This window comes from Apodemus sylvaticus, chromosome 1 (assembly GCF_947179515.1).
Source record: "Apodemus sylvaticus chromosome 1, mApoSyl1.1, whole genome shotgun sequence".
In the NCBI taxonomy this organism is placed as follows: domain Eukaryota; kingdom Metazoa; phylum Chordata; class Mammalia; order Rodentia; family Muridae; genus Apodemus; species Apodemus sylvaticus.
In genome coordinates this window covers 20,810,757-20,829,355 of record NC_067472.1, presented here as the reverse complement: position 1 = coordinate 20,829,355, position 18,599 = coordinate 20,810,757, and the positions used below count along the sequence as shown (strand labels likewise).

The 18,599-nt window shown below is 44.7% G+C and overlaps 1 protein-coding gene across 4 annotated transcripts; it reads left to right on the top strand.

The window, feature by feature from the left end:
* On the top strand, positions 1-17,556 carry Ccnj (cyclin J). Of its 4 annotated transcripts, none has more exons than XM_052186212.1 (6): positions 1-89; positions 982-1,091; positions 5,573-5,783; positions 13,701-14,000; positions 14,086-14,245; positions 14,739-17,556. In XM_052186212.1, the coding sequence occupies exons 2-6, from the start codon at positions 1,023-1,025 to the stop codon at positions 15,136-15,138; spliced, it is 1,140 nt and encodes a 379-aa protein (XP_052042172.1). In that variant the 5' UTR covers positions 1-89; positions 982-1,022; the 3' UTR covers positions 15,139-17,556. The 4 variants fall into 4 exon arrangements, with proteins under 4 accessions (XP_052042172.1, XP_052042186.1, XP_052042178.1 ...); XM_052186226.1 differs by lacking the exon at positions 1-89 and adding an exon at positions 341-430 and having other exon boundaries at positions 14,122-14,245; XM_052186218.1 differs by lacking the exon at positions 1-89 and adding an exon at positions 341-430 and having other exon boundaries at positions 14,119-14,245.
* Positions 17,557-18,599: the final 1,043 nt, after the last annotated feature.

Here is an 18,599-nt window from a genome sequence, read left to right as displayed (position 1 = left end):
GATCCGCGCTACCCCAATTTTTAATCGCAGGGCTGAGACATCGCAACTTTCTTTGCCTTCATCCGGGATCCATCAAAGATTCTCTGCAGGTGAGCGGCACTCGGGCGCCGACCGAACGCCAGGGCTGCAGAGCCAGACTGCCTCCGCACCGGGCAGGGCCCGGAGACTGGCTCGCACCTGGCTCGGCCCGGCCGCCGATTGGACGGTGCGTTGCGACCCCGCTGTATCGCGAGAGCGGATTGGCAGCGCGGGGCGGCCCGTGCCTCGGCGCTGGCTTTGTACCGCGAGCCGCCTGCCGGTCCTTTAACAATGGGCGGCGCGAGCGCCCGGGTGCTGGGCCCTAGCTGAGGCGGGGGCTTCCCGCGGCATGAACGCTGCCGGCTCCCCGTGCACGCCGGCCGGGCTGGGGCTCTGAGGGCCGCGGTTCCGGGTAAGAACCCGCGTGGGCCGGCCAGGCCTGCGGGAGGGCAGCGAGGGGAGGCGAGGCGCGGAGCACGACCGGCCCGGCCTCCCGGCCTTTTGTTTGCCGCTCCGGGGCCGCGCTGCGGCGGGCGCACGGCAGACCCCCGGGCTGTGGAGCGTGCCGGGCTGCCGGCGCAGCCCTGGCCTCGCGCGCTGGTCACTCGTCCTCTATTCCTGCGGCGTCCTGACAACGTCAGGGCACCCGCGCGTGTGTGCAGGCGGCTGAGTTCGAACCCAGAACTCAGAGAACCCAAAGTGGGCCGTCCCGCCCGGAGCTTTTCGGAGCTCGCACTTTTCTGCCGTTCTCGCAGCGGGCGATTGCACACTAAGCCCGCGCCTCCCCACTGGGTAGATCAGGCCTTGCTGGCATTGGAGGATGGCTTGGGGTCGGGTCAGGCGAAGATGAGCAGCCGCACGGGGTGACCTGAGATCACATCCCTGGAAGAGGGGGCGCAGAGGATCGTGGGGGGACGTGGGGGAAGTTGCTGGCGGTGACCGCGTCTGGGGCGTGTCTTCCAGACTGAAGTTGCGGCGTCTGGCCGGGCGCGCCTCCGGCTTCCATGGAGCTGGAGGGGCAGTGGTGGCGAGGACAGCTGGCTGCGGATATTCACCAGGCGCTTCGGTACAAGGTAACCCCGAGGCCCGACTTTCCCAACCCTGCTCTTGTGCTTCCTGGAAAGGCTAGTCGGATTCTTTACTCTCTGCCTACCTTCCAGGCCAGAGAAGGAGAGTTTGCTTATTTGTTAAAGTTAATTAACTTCTTCCCTGGGCTGCATCAGAAGAACCTGTAAATGTGGAGAGGACTGGGGCGTGGTCATTGGGAGAAGGAAAGTGGATGATGTTCCGATGTTGCCAGGTTGATCATGGTGTGGGTGTGGGTGTGAATTTGTACCTAGAGAACGGCCATCCTTGCTTCATACTTGCTGTTGTGTATAGCTGGTGTAAGTTCGGTACATAACTCAGTTCTCTAGCTTTCCCCAAACTTGCTGTGAGACTTCGGACTACTTAGTTTTCTGTTTCTCAGTTTCTTTGTCTGTAAAAGGAGAAGTAACAACGACGGAACGTTCTTATAAGGTGACTGTGAAATCTGTTACGAATGTACAGTACGGGAACTTAGAGCAGTGTAAGAGCTATGTGCTAACTTACTGATGCTTGGTCCTTCAGATCGAGGCTATTCAAAAAGCCTTAAGGTGGAAGGAGCTACTCCTCGATGATATCGAGTGTCGAAAGTAGATACAATGTACTTAATAAACACTGAAAAAGGAATACACTCTTTTTGAACCAAAACCTGTGTATTCTTATCTAAGTAATGATTATAGGATGAATGTCATAGGTCAGATACATGAGATAGCCCTGCTTCTCTGACAGGCAGAAGAAAGATCCAGAAAGATCAGCTTAACTCAGTTTCACCTTGGATGAAAACTGGGAAAGAATCAAAACAGCTGACTCTTTAATAAGATCGTGTAGCTTGGGATTTAAGGATTTTAGAATGATAATAGATTTGTATCTGATGTATATGACCAAATTAAGCAGATTAGGACATTGAATCTTGGCTTAAGTTGTTAAAATTGCATCCAGACGCACACCCCCAGCTTGAAATTTCCAAAAGTTCTTTACTAATCCTGACACTCGGTCTCTTACCCCGAGTACATCCTAGACCCCTATGAGATTGCTCTACATAAACGCTCCCAGTGTGGAAAGGTTCTTTGGAATGTTAGAGGGAAAAGTTGTCCCAATTCACTTTTGATTTTTGGGAGGTATATTTGGATTTTCTAAGTGTCAGTCTTTTTATCTCTCTAGTGTGTAGCAAAACTAGTTACTTGGTATAAATGATACTCTGTGTGTGTGTGTGTGTGTGTGTGTGTGTGTGAGAGAGAGAGAGAGAGAGAGAGAGAGAGAGAGAGAGAGTTTAAAAGTTGTTTTCCCCGCCATCCCTGTGATTTTAAGTTCTAATATTTTATATGTAGGTAGTTTTAATCATAAGTAATTGTCTGAATTAGTTTTGCAGGTGATCCTAGAAGTAGACTTTTCTCTTTTTTTAGGTTAGGGTCTGTTGCATGCTTAGGTAGTCTCTGAAGGAGCCCTGTAGTTAGGTGGATGTGGAGGGTTACCTCTGAAGCCTGTCTCAGGCCACCTGTTGCAAACTACCTGGGGTTGTCTTTATGTTGTCTTTAAGCTCAGTTTAGACAATGTTCCTGCTTTCAGGCAATCGTAACCATTTTATAAAGGATTCGCATTGATTGGTGTGGCTTGAACTTTACAACCGGAGAGGTTACTATTTGTAGTGCACTGGAGTCAAGGACATTAAATAAACTTTTCTCATTAAAGATGCTAAAGTCAGCTATTAGTGGTTTGACCATTTGTTATTAGTACTTAGCATATGCAAGGTGATAGAGCAGTAACTAGTGTCACCGGCCTGGCCCTTGCCTCCAACAGTCTGTTTTATAAGGTGAAGGCATCTGAATGTAGCGCTTCCCCAGGGCAATTGCCATTCAAGTGGGTGGAAGATGACCTAGGTTTAGACCCACCAAATTTTAAAGAGATAGTTGATGTGACTAACATTGTATTGACTGGGAAGAAGTGAAGTATAATGACTGCCAACTGGGCTACTTTTGTAAATAAGGTTTCCCACTCCAAAGGACTTTAAGTGCCTGTCTTGTTATTACTGTGCCCCATATTCCAGGCTTGTAACTCTCTGGAAAGTGTTTGAGAGCTGCAAAGACAAATGGAAACAATCATAGTGTTGTGAGAAACAAGAAAATATTGGTCCAGGGAGTTAGTTGTAGTTGTACTTGCTAGTGTCCTGTAGGCCTTTATTTCCAAACTGGCTGGAGAGGAGACTTTAGGTGGTAATTTGGCTTCCCTGACCTCCAGATTCTTCATTTGATCCCCTGGGATAAGGGTGTTCCATTCTAAGGCACTGAGTAAGAGAACAGAGGAAAGTTGAGCTGAGAAAAGTGTAGTTTATTTTCCATACTTGCGCAAAGACAACAGGTTCTGACAGTCTTCTGGTAAGCACTTGTACTTTCCCGCTGAAGAAGACAAATGAATTGTGTCGTTGATGCTATTTTAGCTCTTCTGTGGAGGCTGGGGACATAGATAGCGACATAGCTCAACGGGTAAAGGTGCTTGTGATTCAAGCTTTCCCCAAGTTCACGTAAAGATGGAAGGAGGAAACCAACTGTACAAAGCTGGCCTCTCGTCTCCATGCGTGCACCATAGCGTGCACGCCTACCCACAAATACCATGACTCACACAGTAATAACAGTGTGCAAATAAATCTCATGCTGGTGGCCCTGGGTTCCAGGCTCTTTTAGTAATGTTGGTAAGATTAACATAGCTAAAAATAAACCCCACCAATATTTTCCAGGTATGATCTCCAGTTTGACTTTTCTACTGTCTTTGACTTTTTTTTTTTTAATTTATTTATTGTATGTAAGTACACTGTAGCTGTCTTCAGACAGCCCAGAAGAGGGCATGAGATTTCTTTATGTGATTGCTGGGATTTGAACTCAGGACCTTCAGAAGAGCAGTCAGTGCTCTTAACCACTGAGCCATCTCTCCAGCCTTCCAGTTTGTCTTTTAAGGTAATGTTCAGGCCTCTTTTTCTAGAACTCCCTATCCCTGTGGCCAAGCTAGGTCTTCTTTACTGTTCTCAAGCATATTGTATGACCTCTACATTCTAATGTTTTGAGACAGTTTTCACTGTTTATCCCCGGGGATAGAAGTTATAAGTTTTCAGATTTCTAAACTAAAACTCAGTACTCATTGTGCAACTTCCCAGTTCTCCAGTACCTCCCCCAGTAACCACTTTCCCACTTTGAGCCTCTATGACTTTGACCAAATACTTCATGTAAGTGGGATCATATTACCGTAATAATTGTCCTTTTGTGTGACGTAGCGTATGATCTCCAATGTTCACCCTTACAGCATATGTCATAGTTTCCTTTTGGAAGCCTGCTCATACGCGTTTGTGTTGTTAGTTTACTTTTTGCTCATGTGGGTAATGGTATTATGGACATGGGTGTACAAATGCCTACCTATCTCCCAACTTTCAAATATTTGGGATGTATAATTAAAAATGGAAATATGGAATCATGGGACGATTATTTTGAAAACCACTGGACTGTTGCCTCCAGCAGTTACCTCATTTTACTTTACCATTAGTGATGGGCAAGGATTCTAGTTCCTCCATAGCCTCCTCAGTGCTTGTTATTTTCCCTTTGTTCGGGGCTTTTGGGGGTGGGGTTGTTTTTGATAATAGCACTCTAAGCCGGAATGAAGTGGTAGCTCGTGGTTTTGGTTTTGCGTTTTCTTAATGATTAAAGATGTTGAGCATCTATTTATGTGCTTGTTGGTTTCTTTATGTTTTTTCTTGTATGTTGCCATGTTACATTGAAGTTGTGTATGTGTGGTGTGTGTACATAGTTAATACTCTCGGTGTCTTCCTCTGTTCATTGTGTTGCCTTGAGGAAGGATCTCTCACTGAACTACAACTCTTTATGGCTGAGTTGGCTGACCAGCAAACCCTGTGAATCTGCCTGTGGCTGCCTTCCCCTCGTGCTGGAGTTAAAGGCCTGGGCAGCTCTACTCAGCTTTTTATATAGGTTCTGGGGATCTGATTTGGGTCCAAAGCTCTCTTGTCCTCTCAAGTTACATTCCCAGTCGCAAAATCTCCTAATAATATAGAATTTTGAAACAAATTGTTTAATATTGTCTTGATTAGAAAAAGTTAGGTATATGAAGGATGGTGACAAAATAAAGATCGTAAAGGATGGGAGAGAAATAAGATTAAAAGATGCTGACAGGTTCGTCCTGGTCTCTGCAGTCCTGCAAGCATATTGTCTGCACAGTTCCAGGAGGCTGCTCACCAGTCCACTCCCTTTCAACCAAAGTTTTGATCTCCTTGGAGGAAGAGTCTATTTACAGTGTGGTTGGCTATGTGTTTGTTTTCTTAAAGCCGTACACTTCCCACTCAACTTGATTTCTGCATCCTCTCAAGCAAAGTGGGCCTTAAGCTCTCACTACACGATATGTTAGGAAAACACTGTTAGGCTTTGATATTATGAACATCTGTCTATAGATGAAATATTCTTCCTCTTAAATCCAGGAACTGAAGCTGCCTTCTTACAAGGGCCAGTCTCCTCAGCTGAATCTCAGGCGGTATTTTGCCGATTTGATTGCCATCGTGAGCAATCGCTTCACGCTCTGCCCTTCGGCCCGACACCTCGCCGTCTACCTGCTGGATCTGTTCATGGACCGCTACGACATCTCCGTCCAGCAGCTGCACCTGGTCGCGCTTTCCTGTCTGCTTCTAGCAAGTGAGTATGAGTCTGACTTACATGCTTATGTGATAAAACTATAGAGAACTCACTGGATTATTATCAAATCCCATTTTCCATTTATTGCATTTAGGAAATGTATATTATAGTTATTAGTGAGATATTAAAAAATAGCTCAGGCATTTTTTTTTTTAAAAAAATCCCCATTTGTTGTTACAAATGCTTAAACCCTGCCTCGTCAAGATTGATACAAATACAAATTCTAGTCGCCACATACAATACAGGTAATTGTCAACTAAACATGATTCTAAATCTCCTAGGAGATTCTCCTCTACAATGAGAGTCTCCAGAGAGGTTTAACTAAGGAAAACCTACTTTGAATGCAAGGGACACTACCCCACAGGCTGGGGCTAGGACTAAACAAAGAGGAAAAAGAAAGACAGCTAACCCCGGGCATTCCCTTGCCTCTGCTTCCCTGTTCCCACCACGGCGTCTTCCCCACCCACTGTAGACTGTCCTCCCCAGGACCGCGAATCAAAGCAGACCCTTCTCCTTCAGGTTTCTTCTGGTCACACATTCAGGAGTGGCAGCAAGAGCAGTAACCAGGACGCTGGAGCAGAATCTAAGTAATAGGCTCTGGGTATTTTTAACACTTTAAAAATCCCACAGGTGATTTTTGATGTGCCATTTTGATCAAGAACTATTTTTTCTTGATCAGTGAGTGAGTGACAACCAGAAACAACGTTGGGAATGCTACTAGTACCTACTGCATAGATGCTTTGGATGCTGCTAAATATGCTGTAATGTGAAGGACAGGTCCCCGGAACGGAGATTCCCTGACTCAAAACATGAATATAGCTGATGTTGAGAAACTGGATCTTAAAGGTGTCACACCTGTCTTTGTCTTGGTTACTGACTTAGGCTTTCTGACCTTAATTGGGTCCGCAGCGACCGTTACACACGTGGCTTCGGTATGTAATTCAATAGACGTGTACTCATTACCCATTCAGAATGTGCTGCTAGGCCGCTCGTTGCCAGACCGCACTTTGAGGTTTGCTAGTGTGTGCACTAGAGAGAGAGGGCAAGTAAATAATTAACGTTGAGTTTTTCTCTATTCAGTAATGTAAAAAGGTCACAATTGATAGGAAGTGGAATTTACAATATTGTTTTTATATTATCCATGCCATTGAATCCTTATTTCAAAGAAGCATATAGTTGCTATCATCGCCTTTGACCTCTGATCTCACTGAAAAGTTTGACTTCAGTATGGTGGCTATAAGAGAATTCCCATAGGCTGTGAAGTTTTTAGACACCAATAAACCTATAACCCAGTGTGTTATTAGGTGATACAATTTCCAGACCTGCACCTCCTAAGTTTTATTTTCTTACCCTGAGACTTCTACATGAATGACTTTGGTAAATTATTTTTGATCCTTTTTGAAACAAGATGAATGTAAATAAAAACCCAACTGTAGTGATGGCTTCCCATTGTCTGTGGGTTGGGGCAGAAACTGCTTAATGTAGCATTTAGAACCTTCTTACAAATCACCTCTGGTCTTGTCATGTGCCTCTTGAGCCAAGTTCTTTATCAGAATACTCTATACTTCCTGAATATCTTATCTCCCCCATTAAAATCTGTTTTCCTGTAAGATCTATATATACAACCCTCCCCCCCCCAAGCCAGAGAAGTAGTACTTACACATTTATAATTAACTAAGGAAATCTCATATATAATACTACTGATATTTCAGCACTGGCTCTGGATTGAAGCCCTTTAGAGTTTGTCTACATGAGCTTGGAAAACCCCATACTTGATAGGTCAGGTGTATGAAAATCTACAAGCAACGTGTTTTGTTTTGGTTTAGTTTGGTTTGGTTTATCCCATAGAATGTAGGTTATAGAATCAACTCATGGTAGAGACATACTCTGGCATAAAAGCAGCAAGTGCTATCTTAAGTTGTTTAGATTAACAGAAAATATTTTTGGACCGCTATGGCTGCTACTGTCAACTCAACCATTGCCAAGTCCCACTTGCTTTCTGTGGTTCTTAGAGTATTCTGAATCAAATAGGAATCTAAGCTTGATGAACTATGAAATAATGGATGACATTAATGTAGTTTCATAAAATAACTTACATTGTGATTGGTTTGCTTGCTAGTAACTTACCAAACTAGCTAGGGTTACTTATATTATATGGAATCAGTAAGGCCCACTGTGAGATCTAGTTGGTTCTTAAAGAATTTAAGCCAGATATGGTAGAACCTACATTCAGGCAACATGGGGAGAGCCTGTCTGCAGGAGGCTAAGTTCCTATACTTGGCTGTCTCCACAGCAGAGGAAGTGTCTTAGGATGGGGTGAAATGTACTGCTGTGTATACTGTTTGGTGTAATTAATGTGGCATGTGTCATTGTTAAAGCTTCTTTCTAGTAACAAGGTGTGGTTTGTATTTGCTATAGTTTAGATATGAATGACACATGTTACTGTCTCAGTTTCTTCCGGCTACCATGGCAGAGCACCATGAGCAGGTGACTTACAGAGGCATTTAATGGGCTCACCATTCTAGAGGGTGGCAGAGTCCATGGCCTCTGTGGCAGGAGTGTGGCAACGGGCAAGCATGGTCCTGGAGCAGAAGTCGAGAGCTTACATATTCAGACAACAGCCACAAGGCCGAGAAAGAACCAACTGGAATGGTGGGGGCTGCTGAAACCTCAAAGCCTACCCCAGGGACACCCCTCCAACAGGGCAGAATTCTACCCACTGCGACAAGCACTTAACCATGGAGCCTAGGGGACATTCTCATTCAGTCCACTGCAGTCACCTACTACTGGAAGAGCCAGATCTCTCGTCCCTTTGTCCTGCCTTTTACCTGCTCTCCTGAGAGAATGGCTTTTACATTCCACTTCCCCACCTTAGAGTGGGCCAGGCGTGGCCAGGGTGCCCATCAGCCCTACAGAGTAAGTGTAGGTGAGAGCTGGAACAATTGTCTCCACTCGGTCAGGAACCAAGGAGATTGGGATTTGGGTAGCAACAGTCTAGTCTCTCCTCGATCACTAAAACTATGTCAGAAAAGCTTGGTGTGCTCATAAACCAAGAGTCTTTTTTAGTGTCTGAGACTTCTGATAAATTTATGGGATTGCTTTAGTGTTTCTTTTGGCTTTTCCCCCCATTTCTTTCTTAACCCTTGCTCCCTACAGGGTTTCTCTTTCTAGCCCTGACTGTCCTGGAACTTGCTCTATAGACCAGAGTGACCTCAACCTCAGATATCCAACCTGCCTCTCACACTTGCTGGGATTAAAGGTGTGCACCACCATGTCCGTCATTTCTTAGATTCTAGCACCTGTTTTCTTCCATTTGGATACCAGGGCCAGCTCTCCATTAGAAAGATTGACTTCAAATTCTGATAGCCTGCTGTCTGCTCCCTGCACATGAGGCTGTATTATGAAATAAAGAATAGTTCATAACTATTAGATCAAGAGGCAGTTATATAATAGATTGGATGCTGTGTGTAATGTGGCCAAAGACGGAGAGATCAGAGTTTGTATGTTCTCGGAACTAATGCTTGCCTCCCTGCCTGGGAAACACACTACTGGAAGTAGGAAGAGAGGCCTTCACACTGTCTGATTTGTGGGAAGTGGGAAGAGGGGCCTTCACACTGTCTGATTTGTGGGAAGTGGGAAGAGAGGCCTTCACACTATCTGATTTGTGGGAAGAGGGGCCTTCACACTGTCTGATTTGTGGGAAGTGGGAAGAGAGGACCTTCACACTGTCTGATTTGAGGGAAGTGGGAAGAGAGGGCCTTCACACTGACTTGTGGGAAGTAGGAAGAGAGGGCCTTCACACTGTCTGACTTGAAAGCAGTTTATAGTATTTAGGAGTCAGATTGTAGTGACAGGTTTTGTAGGTTTGAATCACCAATACAATAACAGATTTCAGTAACTCTGGGTCTCACTTTAATTCTCTATAATATGGAAATAAAGACACTTGGCTTATAAAGTTGTTCTGAGGAGCAAGTAGAGCCACATAGGAAAACTGCAGTGTAAAAAGCGTAGCGTTGTACTGACAGTTTCTCTGTCGCATTCCTGAAGCGTCTGCCTCTTTCTAAGGTAGATCTGTGCTCTTCAGAAAAATGACTTCTTAAGCTCCAGCTGCCCCCTGTGCTCGCTGGCCTGTTTGAGCAGTGCTGAGCTCACAGGCAGGTTGGAAGCAACCTTGAAACGAGGCCTCGGATAGATGCTCATGATTGTGGGCTCAAGGTGAGGACTTCTCGTCATAGGCTGTCAGTGCTAACAATTTGTAGCAAGTGTTTGTTTCTCTTGGCTCCCCAATACTGGCTTAGGTGAAAAATTAAAGTTTACAGTTGGTTCGATTCACATCTTAATTTTTAATGAATTTTGCTTCCTTGTCCCCCATGAGTTGCCTTTTCCTGTTCTTCATTTCTCTTTTAAGCTGATGGCCTTAGTGATCTCTGAGGATTCTTTGTGGAGAGTGTAGATGACTTCCGATTTGGTAATGAAGAATACTGGCTGGGCTCCAGAGAGCACGGTCTGCCTAATCCCCGGAGCAGTGGTCCCTGCCACGAAGCTATCATCTGCTGCTGTCTTTGAAAACATGTGTTTCCATGGCTGATCTGTACATTTCCTGAGAAGGAAAGACAGCGTGGTATTTTGTTTCTGGCCTCTAATACTTTATTTTCTGGGAAGCAGATAGGAGTTTCCTGCACCCTCATTTCCTGTTTGGGTCTTTTATCAATACAGTCATATGGCTTCTGGTATTTCCTTTCAAGTGAGAAAGCCCCTGATCTTTGTGATCTGTGTATGAACAAGCAGATGTGAAGGACACTGAGCGGTTGGCACAGTGACAGTGCAGATGCACATGACTCATTCATGTCTTCACACTTGTGAAACTCTCGTCCATGTAGTGTGTGTACCAATATCCATGATGAAAGGTTTCCAAAACTTACCACTGAATAAGAATCCAAAATGTGGTTATTATACAGCATGTCACTTATTTGTGTATTTTACATGAGGTCTTACTATATAGCTGGCTGACACTAAATTTCCTAGGTAGACCAAACTGGCCTGCCTCCCAAGCACGAGGACTAAAGGCCTGTGCACTGTGCCTGGCATGAAGTTTATTTTATTTTATTTTTAAAAGATTTATTTCTAGTTTATGTGCATTAGTGTTTTGCCTTTATGTATGTCTGTGTGAGGGTGTCACATTCCCTAGAGCCGGAGTTACAGTTTTGAGGTGCCACGTGGGTCCTCTGGAAGAGCCAGGGCTTAATAGGTAAGCTATCTCCAGCCCCATGCAATTCATTTTTAATGAATGATTTGAAAATCAGCATATCCTTCACATTTATAGCTAAATATTTATAACCAGATAAAGTCTGTCATCCAATAACTGTCCCATATAGTCTGGCATTGTGTTTTGGTTTAGAAATGCAGGTTTGGGAATTAAAAGTCATCCTCTGGCCTTCGGTTTTGGTTTCACTCAACTTATTTGTCCTTGGGTGAACTGACCTTATATAATGCCTTGGTTTCTTGAGCTTGAAATTGACCATAAATAGTTTTTATTTTTTGATGATGAAATTTTCAAAGGGAGAATTTGAAACCCCCTTGATCCTTGAATCATGGTGAATTATGATTCATTTTTTTTCAAAGCAACTTAAAGTATGACATAAATAAACTCATTAATTTTTATAACATTCCTTTGAAGTGTGCAGCCAGTACTGCTGCTACTCAAATGACCAAGTGCTTGAAAGCCTTAGTGACTCATCGGAGACTGAGCAAACACCTGCGCCTTTCTCCCTCTGCAGAGCTTTGTGTGATTACTCTGCAGCAGTGACTTCCTTTCCTGCTCAGTGGTCATGCTGAGCTCTGCTGTAGTGTGAACACCACTGCTGTAGTGTTGTGAAATGCCACTTTACATGACTTGAACTGGCAAAGGCTCTGTAGATTTACAGTCTGAATTGTGTAAGTTTTACCCCTCAGCAGTAATATTTAGAGTGGTTTTGCGCTGGAGATGGCAGTGGGGCGGGGTGTATCTGGGAATCAGGAGAGCGGCATGGGCAATGGAAACTGTTTTGAAATTAAAATTGGCCAGCAGTGTAGTTCAGTTGTACAAGAGCTTCCAAACGTGTGTGTACATAGCTCCTTCAAGACCCAGCTGCAGTTCAGAGTTAAAGAAGTTCACAGTCTCTCTAGAGCAAGAGTAGCTGTCTCCTGCTGCTTTGGGTTTAAGTTTTTCACAAACTACCTTAGAGCCCCCTGGTGTCGGGGACAAAGCTTTCTAGTCCTCTTCTGTTCCCTAAGAAGGCCTCGGTGGGCAGCAGCACTTTGTCCATCTCCAGGAACCAGTGCGAGCAAAGCCCTCCTGGCTACCCACTGCCAGCACTGGCCCTGGCCTCTGCTGTCTGTTCTAGCAGCGCTAACAAATCCACCCCTTCAAGAAAAGACCCTTCCTTCACCACAAAACGTTAGTTTCCTTGCTTTGGCAGACTTTCTTACTTTTCCCTGTAAAATTTTTATAAATGGGTAAATTAAAATTACAAGGTTTCCAAGGAAAGCAGATGATATTGAAATCATTTTCAAGACAGTAAAACAATGTTTATATATAATAATGTGTGCTTCTGAAAAATAACTTTCTAGCAATAGTTTTGAACAAGAATTAGTGTAAAACCCCTTGAGAGAAAGCCATACTTATAACTTTTAATCTTCAGTGTAAAAAAGAACACTACTGAGAGAGTGTGTGCTCTAGCCTCAGTCTCTGTTCTTCTGTGAACCACCATGTCCCAGAAGCAGGCATGGCTTATAGAAGTATCCAAGTGCATGCTTCATGCCTAGGAATGCTTATCTGGAAATGTAAGTGTAAGTTGGTTCATAATCCATAGAAAAATTTTTCTTAGGTGGAAAGGAAATCTTGCTCCTCGGCCATGAATAGCTGGTGAACATCAGATGAGTATTTTCTAAGAAGTTAATGCTTCAGATAATGAGCTCCTACAGTGTGGCCTTCACTACTGTTCTGCTCTGAGTAAAGGATTTAAAAGAGGATAAGAATCTTCCTCTCTCCCTCCCTTTTGGCTTTAAAACATTATTGGAGGGACGGGAAGCACAGCCTTGGGTCTATGTGCTGTGTGGAGATCAGAGGGCAACCTTGCAGCCTCTGCTTCCACCCTGGGGGCGGGGTCTGGGGATGCACTCAGGTCCCAGGCTCGCATCATGAGCACTTTACCCACTGAGCCACCTCAGTGGCCAGGCTTTGAGCTCTGGAGACAGGTTTTCACTATATATCGCATATGTAGCCTCGTACTTCCTGTTCTGTGTGAGCTCCCCAAATGATTACAGGCACCTGGGTGATATGCGTGTATCCCCATACCTCGCCCCTCTCCGTTTCTGAAAAATAACTTACAGAAAGACAGAGAAGTAGGTTTATTCTTTGTGCTTTTGTTTGTGAAATAGCAGTGCCTGTATTAAAGGCATTTACTCAGTTTTTTTTCCATAGTTTCTTTTTCTCTGCTCTTGAGATTATGCTGAAAACTTGCCAAGATTAAATAGACTTGGTGCTGACTGGTTTTCAGGAGAAGTTAAGAGCTACTAGCTCAGTGGCCAAGCACTCCTCTGCGTAGAGTTCTGATGTTAAATTCTTGACACTCTAAAATGATGTTGGCCTTGTCGGTGTGTGTGACTGTTTCCTGTATGCCACAGGACGCCATTCAAGGGGCAGCGTGTGTGGCTGTTTCTCAATGGGATGCACAGTGTTTTCAGAGAATGGCTAAAGGTCAAGGGTGGGGAAATACTAGGAAGAGGATGGTGTGGGACAGAAGAGCGCTCTGGCGCAAGTGCATCTGTGTGAGACAGAGGATTGCTCTCAGATCCGTACCCACTAGCACATCCCAGTCAGCTGGAAAGACCTCCAAATACCGCTTGGCTACCATTTTTCCCACTCCCTTTCACAAGGTAAATTTGAAGAAAAAGAAGACAGCGTGCCGAAGCTGGAGCAGCTCAACAGCCTGGGCTGCATGACCAACATGAACCTCGTGCTCACCAAGCAGAGCCTGCTGCAGATGGAGCTGCTGCTGCTGGAGACCTTCCAGTGGAACCTCTGCCTCCCCACGGCTGCCCACTTCATCGAGTATTACCTCTCGGAAGCCGTGCACGAGACGGACCTGCACGACGGCTGGCCGATGGTTTGCTTGGAGAAGACTAAGCTCTACATGGCCAAATACGCGGATTACTTCCTGGAGGTGTCTCTGCAAGGTGAGCCGCAGGGAATGGCCTCGTGTGACTGTGCGTGCTGACTCACGTATTCTGTCGCTCAAGTTCATTTTTGATGTCTCCACAGATTATGCCTTTCTAAATTATGCACCTTCTTTAGTAGCTGCTGCGTGTGTGGCTTCTTCAAGGATTATCCTCCGTCTGTCTCCGACGTGGCCCACGAGACTGCACCGTCTCACCGCTTACTCCTGGGACTTCTTAGTGCAGTGTATAGAACGGCTGCTGCTGTAAGCCTTTGTTTGTTTGCTCTTGCATTTATAATTTCTAGTTAGCATTTTCCTTTGTGTATAGTATATCCTGAAAATTACTTCTCCAAGGCTCGGATTTCTTAGGCTACCTCTGTCAGTCGCTTGCTGCTATGACCTCACATGCAAAGGAGCATTCTTTGCCTGTGACCCTGTCACTGGTACGACCCTCAGTGCTTGGAAGGACAAGGAGCTGTCCGGGCTGACCTTACTCCAGTCCTGCTCTCCATACCACTGAATTTAAGGGTTGCCAGGATGCGACCTCAGATTCCTAGTTGTAAAGAGTCCTCAAAGCCACCAGCACTGTTCATACTAAGATGAACACTTGAGAAAGATACAAGGAAGGTGTCACTTGTCGGAATGACAGTGACCCAGGTGGCAGCGGTGGTGGTGGTGGTGGTGGTGGCAGAGGTGGGAAGCGGGCATTGCTGCGTTCGTGCCGGGTACTGTTACTGTTCCCTTTCTTCTGTCTCAGTGCTCACGATAACGACGTGAAAGAAGCAAACAAGCAGAGGGGACCAGCGGCTCCTCAGTCGGCACAGCTGACTGTGTTCCAGGCAGCGCAGCCCTCACGGCCGGTTCCCTTCCAACAGCCTCAGTATCTTCCTCAGACCTCCATGCAGTATCGCCATGCCGAGTCTGAACAGCCAGGCCGTCCGCAGATCGTGTCTGCCACGCACACCTCGTCCTACACGCTACAGACTTGTCCTGCGGGCTTCCAAACTAGTGTTCAGGGCCTTGGCCACATGCAGACTGGTGTTGGGATGTCCCTGGCAATACCGGTAGAAGTTAAACCCTGCCTCAGTGTTTCTTACAACCGGAGTTACCAGATAAACGAACATTTCCCATGTGTTACCCCATGCTTTGAAAGGTGATGACGTCTGTATGCAGGTCATAGACTGTTCCAAGACGGATAGCTCTGGAGCAAGTTTTTTGTACTCCTCTTCAGAAGGAAAAGGATACAAATAGTACCACAATGCAACAGGCCCCAGCACCAGAGGACTGAGTCTCCCTTTCGGTACCATGAGTACTTAGGAGGACTTGGCAGGTACTGACATGTGTCAAATCCTATGTGACAGAAATGTCCCAATTCTTGGCTGATGGTCCAAATATTTCATAATGCTCAATACAGCAGAAAATTTGCCATCCTAAGATTTGACCTGTAACAGGCTTTGGCCTTACGCTGGCATATATATCAAAGACTTAGTGTTTATCTGGGGACTTGCCAAACCATCTTTTATGAAGGAAGTTACAGTATTAATTTCTGAAGAATTTTTTTAATCTTTAATCAGGTTTTTTTGACCTACTGGTAGGTTTCTAAATTCAAACTCACTGGTTGCTATGTATACTAACCTGTGCAGTTAAAAAAATCCAGATAATTTTATATAACTTCATATCATAAATACAGGTGCTGGATTTATATACTACAATTAGGGGCGAAGCAGATACATACCTTGAAATCATGGTCATAAATTTCGTTTTGCTCTGCTACCTTTCCCCACTAAGTGATCAGCCCCGATTCTTCAGGGTTAAGCACATTTAACTCAGGGAACTTGTAGTACTCGGAAACACTTGGCTCTAACCAACATGCCTGGGGAGTGTCAGGACATGAACTGCCTGGTCACAGAAGCTGCGGTGCTCCTGCCGGGATGAGACTAGATCGTCGCACAGGACAAATGACCGTGTTCCTGTGTTCATGCGTGGACAGGCTGGGCACACCCAGAGCCGTCAGAGGCTCACACTCAGATTGACTGTTGCTCTTTTAGACAGTTTTCAGGAGAGGGCATTATTCTATAAAGCATCAGTGCTAGAGTAGAGTCAGGTAGGATTGTTCTGGAGTTGAGGGTGGCTAGGGTAGTGCTCAGGTTGGGCTGACGCTGCACTTTGTTACGGGAGGGTGGTTCAGTGAACACCCTTGGGGTCCAGCAGGTCAGGCAAGCAGGGGTGCTGATTTCAGAAGCCACTTTCTGCGGCTGGATGTGTAACTACACAGGGACAAGTCATTGTATTGGTAGTAAGTAAAAACAGCAATAATAGGCAACCTGGCCGTAAAACATGTCAGGAAGAGGACAAACTTCAAAAGTAAAAAAATAACTGATAAACTGTACTCTTATCCACGGAAGAGGAAAGAGCTGTTGAAGGGAAACTGTCTGGTTTAAAATAAGTAAGGTGTGTTTGTTTTATAAGATAGCACTTGAATAGAAAAGGAACTGTGGCAGCTGGGAGACCACAGTGTCTGTTGGGAGAGCTCTCTGTACAGATGTGGGTGTGCAGCAGGAGTCATCGGCCTTCGCTAGGAAGGGAAAGGAAGGATTCCACAGCGTGATGGCCTGACTGAGGCCGCTCCGCTGGAGAAGGCCAGTGGGCAGCGTCTGCCGACAGTTCTTAGAGAAATGTTCTTTCCTTAAAAGGAAGCTAACTTTTATATTTTGCATACATAAGGCATGGTGTGGACTTACTAGTCTGGTGATGAAAACCACTCAGGTAAGAACACTCATGACAGGAACACATCACTTTTCCTCTTTAAAAAAGGCTGCTAATTGGATTTTATAATTCTTAAGAAAACTTGAATTATTAGGAGGAAGTAGGTTCAAAAGATAATGTATCTTTCACGTTCACAGATAGAGCCCAGCAACATGAAGTCCAATGCTCAGTATTGTAACTACCTCAGTAATGCTATGAATGTAAGAGACCGGGATCGAATCCTAACTTGAAACAACAGCCAGTGCCTGTGGTAATTTAATGTCTTGTCAGTGCTTTTATTGATTGGTTATATGTCATTCTTGCTGTCAAAGAATGTTTGCCTTTTTTAAAAAGCTTATTAACACTTTCCAGTTTATATTTAAAAAGCTAAAAAACACTGGATTAATCCTTTTGGGGGGTAGAGTCAAATAATTGATGACGATCTCTGCATACCCAGGTGGGGAGGCTGGGGAATCATGGCTATTTTTAAAAACGCAGGATTCAATATAAATACAATTCAACAACAGTTAGCTGGGGATGGGGGAGGCGTGTGGGTTTCATTTTGTTTAATTTATTAATTAGTCTTAAAAGTTTTTTTTCTGTTTTGTTTTGAGATTACTGGACCATCATTAAATGTGTACTGTGAAAAGATTAATGATGTGTGTAAAGGACTTAGCCAGAGTCCATTAATAAACACTATTCAAGTACAAAATGCAAACCAAAATATCTGTGCTATGACTAACTACAAACAGCGAGTATGGTGCTAAGTCTACACAGCAGGGTCAGATGAGTGCTGTGCACTTGATTTTAAAATAAAAGTAGTTTTCACTAAAAAAGGTCTTGCTGCTTCTGTTTTAAATATGGGCTTGTTGGCGTGACCTCATCAAGTCATGCTGTCATGTGTGTCAAGCTTGCAGTCACAAGTGTATTTAATGAGAGGTGTCCAGATATAGGGCATTGTGCAGGGACAGGAAATATTTGTCCCTTTGTGTATTACATCCTGAGCCCTGAAGCCCAGTAGAGTAGAGCAAACAACTCTGTTGCCTTAAAATGAGTTGTGTGTTAGTAACTGTAAATCCTTTTTTTTTTTGTTAACTGAACATAGTTTTTTTAATATAACATTCTGGTAAGTTTTCTCTTGTTTCCCAGATCCTTCCCATCTCTCTAACTCCAAGACTCTTTATTTCAGTCTTTAGAAAACAAACAGGAAAAATAAAAACAAAAGTAAAACATAGGACAGAACAAAACAGAAGTGTGTGTGCGCGCACACACACACACACACACAGAGGGAGAGAGACAGAGAGAGAGAGAGAGAGAGAGTGGGCACACAGAAAACCTATTAAAGCACAAAATCAGAAACCAAAAATATATGAGTTGAAGACCAGTAAGAAGGGAAATGGCCAAAAGCATCAGGAGACAAACAAAACAAAAACCCCAAAACCAAAAAACCTCCCAAAGTACCAGTGCGTTCCTTTTGAGTTGCCCATCTACAGCTGGGCATGGGCCTGCCCTTGTGTGTGGTTTGTATACTCAGTAAGACCACTAGAAAAAATAATGTTCCCTTTGTGTGCTGTTGTCTGCTGGGAATAGCTTCTTGGTTAGGGATGGGCGTGTGAGAGCGTCTTAGCAACGGGTAAGCCTTTTTTATTCACCTAGGTATAAATATCATTTGCTACTTACTTTAGCTGAAGCTAAGCAGGTTTTGATATGGCGTTGGCACCTGCTCTTAGGTGGTGTCCCTTAGGGCTGAATTTAGGAAGCAGGAAAAGGCAGCAAATGTAAATGTTCTAATCCGGCCAAGCTTCGCACTGTGACCCTAACCCAGGAGGCGAGTTGCTAAGCAGCTGCTTCTGAAGCAGATGGTGAATCCACC

Excerpts from the sequence above, each read along its gene's own strand:
- Ccnj (XM_052186212.1), top strand. The coding sequence starts at position 1,023 with ATGGAGCTGGAGGGGCAGTGGTGGCGAGGACAGCTGGCTGCGGATATT. Across the intron at positions 5,784-13,700 it reads TTCCTGTCTGCTTCTAGCAA|GTAAATTTGAAGAAAAAGAA; the intron begins GTGAGTATGAGT and ends CCCTTTCACAAG. Across the intron at positions 14,001-14,085 it reads CCTGGAGGTGTCTCTGCAAG|ATTATGCCTTTCTAAATTAT; the intron begins GTGAGCCGCAGG and ends ATGTCTCCACAG.